At 46.9% G+C, this 9,730-nt stretch overlaps 1 protein-coding gene across 1 annotated transcript; it reads left to right on the plus strand.

Annotated features, from left to right (window-relative positions):
• Positions 1 to 2,084: 2,084 nt before the first annotated feature.
• On the plus strand, positions 2,085 to 4,435 carry LOC144697761 (uncharacterized). The gene is made up of 2 exons (XM_078569764.1): positions 2,085 to 2,216; positions 3,017 to 4,435. Exons 1-2 carry the CDS (start codon positions 2,085 to 2,087, stop codon positions 4,289 to 4,291), a joined length of 1,407 nt encoding a protein of 468 aa, XP_078425890.1. The 3' UTR covers positions 4,292 to 4,435.
• Positions 4,436 to 9,730: the final 5,295 nt, after the last annotated feature.

The following is a 9,730-nucleotide window of genomic DNA, read 5'->3' on the forward strand; positions in this document are numbered from 1 at the left end:
ATTATCAACAGTCACAGATTGCAACTCTTTCGAGTACAATCACAGTTCTTGGTTTTCCGGGAGTGGGACATGAACCCACAACGCTCTGATTCAAAGGCGAGGGTGCTATGAACTGAGCCACAGCTGACACCTCCCTCTTGGCAGGACCATGGTGTCCTAAACCCTCCTGCCTGCTCATTTATTGAAACCAAGGACTCCCTTGTTGTGGTGACATTCCCTGTCTGCCCAGTTATTCCTTTAATTTTGTGCCTCGTTTCACCATGTTCCCAAATTTCAGAAACAAATGTTGAAATGTTTGCTCCACACCCACAGGGTTTCATCTGTTTAAAGCCACAAACAGAAAAGTCCAGCTTTCTCCTGGAGTTTGAGACAAATCTGTTTTCAAAATGATGCAGAGTTTCAGCCAATGAGCGAGATCCGCGCTCAACCCCGCCCCTCATTCACTCCGATTGGTTGGAGGGCCAACCGTACCCCCTTGATCCTGCAGTCCCGCCCCCATCCACCATTGGTCCGGAGCTGCCGTCAATCACCTGGACATTGTGACGTTTGCATGTGCAGTGTGGCTGCTGGAGCTGGACATCAGAGCGCAGGTGCAGTCCCGCCTCGAGTTTGGAGCATGCGCAGTGTGAGTGAGGGCGAAAGAAAGCTGCCTGTTTGTCAGGTCCGCAGCCGGTAAGATAAAGGGCTGAATTGAGGGAGAGATGCAGCCGGCCGGTGGACGGGCAGGTTTCGTAAACACCTTGAGCCGTTCTGAAGCCAGAATAACAAGCTACCGGTTCCTCGCTGGTATCTGTGGGCGGCAGTTCCCCCGATCCGTGTCCCTAGGTGAGAGACCCGGGTTAACGGCCGCCATCTTGTGCAGCAGGGCGCATGCGCGATCATCCCTGTCCCTGTCAGCAGGAGGAGATGATATTGTGTATTTCTATCCTGGACTGACAGGGACGGATTTTGGAAACTCCTTTTACAGGGGATTAGAAGGGGAAGATTTACACACAGCAAACTCAAATCAAAAGAAATGTTTGTCCCTTCTCAGTTTCTATCCTGGATTTATAGTGACGGTTATTGTAAACTTACAGGGCACTGGAAGTGGAGGATTGACAGACGGGAAACTCAATCCAAACATCACATCAACATCTGACAGAGTCACTCGATTAATCAGGACCTGAATATCATCAAAGTTTGAATGTGGAAGTGAAACAGTTTGTCTGTAGGCAAAGGTTTCAGGTAAGTATGAGAATAATGAACTGGGGGAAAGCCAATTTCAGTGGGGTAAGAATGGATCTGACCCAGTTAAGTTAGAATCAAAGGTTGGCAGGTGAAACTGGAATTGAAAAATTGGCAGCCTTTGAAAAAGAGGTAGTTTAGACACAGTCAAGGTTTATTCCCACAAGGCAAAAGATAGGGGCAAGAAGTCCAGAGCTCTCACGATGACAAAAACGACAGAGATTAAGATGAAGAAGAAAAAATGTGCTTCTTGCAGATGTCAGGTGTAAAATAGAACCAAGCTGAATAAAAAAAGTTCAAAGCAGAATTGGAAAAGCAATTAAGAGAAGCAAAGAGAGAGTATGAAAAGAGATTGGCAGGTAACTTAAAAATTAAAATGTCTTCTGTAGGCATACAACTAGGTAAAGGGTGATAAAGGTATGGGTGGGGCTGATTAGGGACCACAAAGGGGATTTACACATAGAGGCAAGGGGCATAGCTGAGGTATTAAACTAACAATTTGCACCTGCCTTTACCAAAGAAAAATACATTGCACAGGTCCTGATGAAAAAGGAGATAGTTGAGACCCTTGAAGGGTTTAAAATTGATGAGATATTGGATAAGCTGTCTGTATTGAAAGATAGACAAGGTACCAGGATGGTTTCCATCCACAGATACTGAGGGACCGGAATCTCAGGAGGCTTCACACCGCTGGCTGCTCGTGAGGAAGTGATCTCCGATCAGATTAATGTGCTTCTGCTGTAAGTATTTAATAAAGTGTCCGAACCTCTCATTGTGCTTCCTGTCCAATATTCCCCTTGCCATGGATCTTCCAATTTACCAACTGGGGGAAAAAAATGGCTGTTCACTGATTGGTCTCGATGGCGGCTGGTTTATCCAGAATTCCCTGTGGGTCAGAAAGTCCCCTATCAATGAGAACAGGAACCCAGAGCGCCACTGTGGGGACCGGGCTGTGCTCTGAGGCAGTGGCACAGCTGGGCGATGTTACTGAGGTGGAAATGGGTGGTTTTAGTGATTTGTAGTCAGTAGCTCAGCTTGGGCTGAAATTTGACAACAAGATTGTGAATAGGTTGGTTCAGCCTCAGAGAGCTGCAAGAGGGATGGAGTCGGTGGTTAGGGAGTGGAGACAATGGCTTTCATCTTCCCAACATTTAAATGGAGGAACTTTCTGCTCATCCAGTACTGGATGTCAGACAAGTTAGGACAGTGTGTGAGTTGGAGGTGATGGTGTTCATTGACACGTGTTACTTTCATACTTCTAGGTAGTGGATGTTGAGGGTTTGGGATATTCTGCCAAAGTTCTGGTTGAGCTGAAGATGTATTAAACACATCTTCACCCCCTGCACCTCCCACCTCTCTCTTTCATCCCATGGAGGCCAGAGTCTTGTGTAGACCCAGACCAGGTGGCAGGTTCCATTCCCTGAAGGACATTAGTGAACCAGTTGGGTTTTTATGACAATCCGGCAGTTTTCATGGTCACTTTTCCCTGGTGCCGGCCCCACAAATTACCAGATTCATGCAGCTCAATTTCACAACCTGCATTTGTGTTTTTGTGGATTCTCTCTCACACCTTTTTTTCTGTTTTAAATCAATTTCACAGGGTATTAGAAGGGGAGGATTTGCAGTCGGGAAACAGAAACAAAACATCACAGCAGAATCTGACATTCGCCCTGAATATCATTTGATTTTGAACATGGAAGGAGAAAGTACCGTTCACAGTGGAGAGAAATCGTGCATGTGTCCTGTGTGTGGACGAGGCTTCAACCGATCATCTGGCCTGTCAAGACACAAGTGCAGCCACATCGGGGAGAAACCATGGAAATGTGGGGACTGTGGGAAGGGATTCAGATTCCCGTCAGAGCTGGAAGAGCATCGGCGCAGTCACACTGGGGAGAGGCCGTTCACCTGCTCAACGTGTGGGAAGGGATTTACTCTTTCAAGCTACCTGCTGAGCCACCAGCGAGTTCACAGTGAAGAGAGACCTTTTAAATGCCCAGACTGTGGGAAGTGCTTTAAAAGTTCCTGCGAGCTGATGTCCCATCAACGTGTTCACACTGACGAGAGACCATTTAAATGCTCTCACTGCGGTACTGGGTTCAGGCGATCATCTCAACTCACTGTACACCAGCGAATTCACACTGGGGAGAGGCCATTCACCTGCCCTCAGTGTGGGAAGGGATTCACTCAGTCATCCCACCTGCTGACACACCAGCAAGTTCACACAGGGGAGAGACCTTTCATCTGCTCTGAGTGTGGGAAGGGATTCACTGCCTCATCCTACCTGCTGAGACACCAGCGAGTTCACACTGGGGAGAAGCCATTCACCTGCCCCCAGTGTGGGAAGGGATTCACTCAGTTATCTAGCCTGCTGACACACCAGCAAATTCACACTGGGGAGAGGCCATTCACCTGCCCTCAGTGTGGGAAGAGATTCACTACCTCATCCAACCTGCTGGCACACCAACGAGTTCACACTGGGGAGAGGCCATTCACCTGCCCCCAGTGTGAGAAGGGATTCACTCAGTCATCCCACCTGCTGACACACCAGCAAGTTCACACAGGGGAGAGACCTTTCATCTGCTCTGAGTGTGGGAAGGGATTCACTGCCTCATCCTACCTGCTGAGACACCAGCGAGTTCACACTGGGGAGAAGCCATTCACCTGCCCCCAGTGTGGGAAGGGATTCACTCAGTTATCTAGCCTGCTGAGACACCAGCGAGTTCACACTGGGGAGAAGCCATTCACCTGCCCCCAGTGTGGGAAGGGATTCACTCAGTTATCTAGCCTGCTGACACACCAGCAAATTCACACTGGGGAGAGGCCATTCACCTGCCCTCAGTGTGGGAAGAGATTCACTACCTCATCCAACCTGCTGGCACACCACCGAATTCACACTGGGGAGAGGCCGTTCACTTGCCCTCAGTGTGGGAAGGCATTTATTCATCCATCCCACCTGCTGACACACCAACGAATTCACACTGGGGAGAGGCCATTCACCTGCCCTCAGTGTGGGAAAGGATTCACTACCTCATCCAACCTGCTGACACACCAGCGAGTTCACAAGTAACTAAAGTGGTGGGATTTTGCTGTTAATCACATCCAGGACTGAACCATGTTCATTGGGATCTGTTTCTGCTGATGTTAATAAACTACAGACCATTTAGGGGGGCGAATATTCTGGATAAATATCAAATAAATTAGTTGTGTGTTAAAAGGCACAATGTGTTGAACCTTTTTAATATCTCTAACACAAGTTCATTCCTTTTGAAATGCTCTCCCTCCATCCTCACCCCCAACAACTGGTGTGAGGGTCTCATGGAGCTTCTTTGTCACTAAGATTGAGACAATCGGATGAGCTGCCTCTGCTGCTTCCCTCCTTTCCACTCGCCCTCCCTAAAGTTCCCCAATACCTGAGCCCTGAACTCACATCTTTCTGTAGTTTCCCTTCCATCTCCCCTCATGCCCTCTCAGAGCTCATCTTGTCCATGAAATTCATCTCTTGCTCTATTGACCCTACACCCACTAAACTACTGATCACTCAACTTCCCCATTTTCACTGAATATGTCGACAGTTTTCTCTCTCAAGTACTGTCCATCTTTCCTTCAAATCTGCCATCATTATACCCATAGAACTATAGAAAAGTTACAGCACAGAAGGAGGCCATTTGGCCCATCTTGTCCATGCCAGCCCGAGGACACCCAGGTACCCTTTCTAATCCCACCTTCCTGCTCCCGGTCTATAGCCCTGCAGCTTACAGCACTTTAGGTGCAGATCCAGGTACTTTTTAAAGGAGTTTAAAGTTTCTGCCTCAACCACCAACTTGGGCAGCGAATTCCAGACACCCACTACCCTCTGCGTGAAAAAGTTCTTCCTCATGTTCCCCCCTACACCTTCTGCCACTTATCTTGAATCTACGTCCCCTGGATCTAGAATTCTCTACCAAGGGAAACAATTTTATCCTGTCCACTCTATCTATTCCCCTCATAATTTTGTACACCTCAATCAAGTCACCTCTCAGCCTTCTTTGTTCTAAGGAAAATAACCCCAATCTATCCAATCTCTCCTCATAGTTACACTTTTCTAACCCTGGCAACATTCTTGTAAACCTCCTCTGCACTCTCTGCAGAGCTATTATGTCCTTCCCATAATGTGGTGACCAGAACTGCACACAACACTCCAGTTGTGGCCTCTCCAGTGTTTTATACAATTCCAACATTATATCCTTACTTTTATATTATATACCTCTGCCAATGAAGGAGAGCATTCCATATGCCTTCTTTACGACCTTGTCTACTTGAACTGCTGCCTTCAGGGACCTGTGTACTTGCACGCCAAGATCTCTCACTTCATCTACCCCTCTCAGTATATTCCCATTTATTGTGTAATCCTTGTAACTGTTTGACCTCCCTAAATGTATGACCTCCCACTTATCTATGTTAAAATCCATCTGCCACTTTACCGCCCACTCCACCAACCCATCTATATTGTTTTAGAGATTATGGCTATCCTCTACACTATCCACTACTCCGCCAATCTTTGTGTCATCTGCAAATTTCCCAATCATCCCCGCCACGTTCACGTCCAAATCGTTAATATATAACACAAACAGCAAGGGTCCCAACACTGAGCCCTGTGGAACACCACTTGAGACAACTTTCCATTCGTAAGGGCATCCATCGAACATTACCCTTTGTTTCCTGTTACAAAGCCAACCTTTTATCCAGTTTGCAACATTACCCTGAATCCCATGGGCTTTTACTTTCCTGACCAATCTGCCATGTGGGACCTTGTCAAATGCCTTGCTAAAATCCATGTACACAACATCCACTGCATTACCTTCATCAACCCTTCTTGTCACTTCCTCAAAGAATTCAATCAAATTTGTGAGGCAAGACCTTTCTTTAACAAATCCATGCTGACCATCCCTGACTAGCCCATGCCTTTCCACATGACAGTTAATCCTATCTCTCAGGATTGAACCTGCTAATTTGCTCACCACCGATGTAAGACGAACTGGCCTATAATTGTTTGGCATTTCCTTTGATCCCTTTTTAAACAATGGAACTACGTTTGCATTTCTCCAGTCCTCCGGTACCTCCCCTGTATCTAGTGAAGATTGGAAAATCATCCTCAGAGCATGTGCTATCTCCTCCCTGACTTCCTTCAGCAGCCTTGGAAACAATCCATCTGGCCCTGGTGACTTATCAACTTTCAAGAGTTTCAACCCTTCGAGTACTTCCTCTCTCTTTATGATTATCCAGTCCAATATCTCGCAGTGTTCCTCCTGGACTACTATATTTCCATCCTCCCTTTCCTTTGTAAACATGGAGACAAAATATTCATTCAAAACCCTTCCCACAGCCTCTGCATCTACACACAAGTTTCCATCTTCATCTCTGATAGGTCCCACTTTTTCCTTAACTAACCTTTTAGCCTTCTTGAACCGCTGCAGTCTATGTGGTGTCGGTACGCACACAGTGCTGTTAGGGAGGTCGAGTTCCAGGATTTTGACCCAGCGACAGTGAAGGAACGACGATATATTTCCAAGTCAGGATGGTGTGTGGCTTGGGGGGGATCTTCCAGGTGGTGGTGTTACTATCTATCCGCAGCCCTTGTCCTTCTAGATGGCAGAGGTCTCAGCTTTGTAAGGTGCTGTCGAAGGAGCCTTGGTGAGTTGCTGCAGTGCATCTTGTAGATGGTACACAAACTGTGTGAAGTTAAAGCACGTTGTTTGCAACCTCAATGTCATATTTGACCAGAAGGTGAGCTTCTGACCACAAATCTGCACTATCACTAAGACTGCCCATTTCCACCTCAGTAACATCGCCTGACTTTGCCCCTGCTTCAGCTCATCTGCTTCAGAAACTTACATCCATCAAACTGTTAACTTTAAACTTGATTATTCTAACACAATCCCGACCGGCCTCCCAAATTCTACCTTCAGTAAACGTGAGATCCTCCAAAACTCTGTTGTCTATGTCCTCACTCACACCAAGTCCCATTCGCCTACCATCCCATGCTTGCTGACCCACATTGGCTCCTGGTTCAGCAGCACCTCAATTTTAAAATGCTGATCCTTGTTTTAAAATCTCTCCATGGCCTCCCCTCCCCCAATCTCTATAATCTCCTCCAGCCCTACAACACTCCAGGATCTTTGGGCCCAAGAACTGTCCCACATTCCCACCAAAGCTACACATCGAGCCGCAGGAGCCTCCAGCCTGGAACTCGGAGTGGGAGAAGGGGGAAGAATGAGGAGACACAATATAGTCTGACACTCACAGCAACCTACAGTCTATTTATATTAATGGGATAGTGAGGCGGTTCAGAAACAATTCATGGAACTACAGAAAAGGTATGGCACAGAAAGAGGCCATTCAGCCCATCGTATCTATGCAGGCCGAAAAATAAAAAACTAGCCACCCATTCTAATCCCACCTTCCTGTACATGGTCCGTAGCCTTGCAGGTTACAGCACTTCGGATGCAGACCCAGGTACCTTTTAAATGAGTTGAGGGTTTCTGCCTCCACCGTCAAACCAGGCAGTGAATTCCAAACACCCACCACACACTGGGTGAAGAGATTTTTCCTTAAGTCCCCTCTAATCTTCCTACCAAATCACGTTAAATCTATGGACCATGGTAATTGACCTCTCAGCTAGGGAAAACAAGCCTTTACTGTCTACGCTATCTGGGCCCCTCATAATTTTGTGTACCTCAATTACGTCACCCCTCAGCCTCCTCTGTTCTAAGGAAAACAACCCTAGCCGATCCAATCTTTCTTCATAGCTGCAATTTTCCGGCCCTGGCAACATTTTTGTAAATCTGTCCTGCCACCTTCAGGGACCAGTGGACTTGCAGTCCAAGGTCTCTCACTTCCTTCAGCCCTCTCAATATCCTCCTGTTTATTGAGTATTCCATTGCTTTGTTTGCTTTCCCCAAATGCATTACCTCGCACTTTTCTGGATTTAATATCATTTGCCCTTTTATGACCGCTCACCAACACAATTCCTGTAGAAGATCCCATCAGGAAAACATTTTAGTTTCCCTTCTGTAAATCCTCCCCTTCTAACCCCCTGTAAAAGGAATTTCCAAAATCCATTCCTGTCAGTCAGTGAGGCAAGTCTGGCCACAGGAGAGGTGCCAGAGGACTGGAGGACAGCCAATGTGGTCCCGTCATTCAAGAATGCAGGAAGGGATAAACCAGGGAACTACAGGCTAGTCAGTCTAACCTTAGTGGTGGGGGAACTATTGGAAGCAATTCTGGGGGATGGAATTAATCTACACTTGGAGAGGCAGGGATTAAACAAGAACAGTCAGCATGGTTTTGTTTTGGGGAGGTCATGTCTGGCCAATTTGATTGAAATTTTTTGAAGAGGTGACCAGGTGTGCAGATGAGGGCAATGCATTTGACGTAGTCTACTTGGACTTCAGCAAGGCTTTTGATAAGGGCCCACATGAGAGACTGATAATGAAGATAAGAGCCCATGGGATCCAGGGCAATTTGGCAAATTGGATCCAGAATTGGTTGAGTGGCAGGAAGCAGAGGGTGATGGTCGAGGGGTGTTTTTGTGACTGAATGCCTGTGTCCAGCGGGGTTCCACAGGGATCAGTGTTGGGTCTCTTGCTGTTTGCTGTATATATAAACGATTTAGACTTGAATGTAGGAGAATTGATCAGTAAGTTCATGGATGACACGAAAATTGGTGGGGTGGTACATAGTGAGGAGGATAACCTTAGATTGCAGGAGGATATAGTCAGGCTGGTCAGTGGCAAATGGAATTTAATCCAGATAAGTTTGAGGTGATGCACTTGGTATAGGACAAACAAGGCACGGGAATACATGATGAATGGTAGCACCCTGGGAAGTACCGAGGATCAGGGGGACCTTGGTGTGCACGTCCACTGGTCCCATAAGGTAGCTGAACAGGTAGATAAGGCATATGGGATACTTTCCTTTATTAGCCGAGGCATAGAATATAAGAGCAGGGAGGTTATGTTGGAACGGTATAAAATGCTGGTCTGGCCAGTTAGAGTGTTGCCTTTAATTCTGGAATCCGAATTATAGGAAGGATGTGATTGCACTAGACAGAGTGCAGAGGAGATTTACCAGGATGTTGCCTGGGCTGGAGAGTTTTAGTTATGAGGAGAGATTGGATAGACTGGGGTTATTTTCCCTGGAGCAGAGGAGATTGAGGGAGGACATGATTGAGGTGTATAAAGTTATGTGGGGCAGAGATAGGGTAGACAGGAAGGGACTTTTCCCCTTGATGGAGGGATCAATAACCAGGGGGCATAGATTTAAGGTAAGGGGAAGGAGGATTAGAGGGGATTTGAGGAAGGATTTTTTCACCCAGAGGGTAGTGGGAGTCTGGAATTCACTGCCTGAAAGGGTGGTAGAGGCAGATACCCTCATAACATTTAATTTGGATGTGCACTTGCGATGCCATGGCATACAAGGCCATGGGCCTCCTGCTGGAAAATGGGATTAGAATTAGGTACTTGTTTCA

The sequence above is a fragment of the Cetorhinus maximus genome, chromosome 23 (genome assembly GCF_964194155.1).
Source record: "Cetorhinus maximus chromosome 23, sCetMax3.hap1.1, whole genome shotgun sequence".
In the NCBI taxonomy this organism is placed as follows: domain Eukaryota; kingdom Metazoa; phylum Chordata; class Chondrichthyes; order Lamniformes; family Cetorhinidae; genus Cetorhinus; species Cetorhinus maximus.

Bases quoted from the DNA above. Each gene is read 5' to 3' on its own strand.
- LOC144697761 (XM_078569764.1), top strand. From the start codon at position 2,085: ATGGCGGCTGGTTTATCCAGAATTCCCTGTGGGTCAGAAAGTCCCCTA. The intron at 2,217-3,016 runs GTGGAAATGGGT...TCAAGACACAAG, and splicing joins AGCTGGGCGATGTTACTGAG to TGCAGCCACATCGGGGAGAA.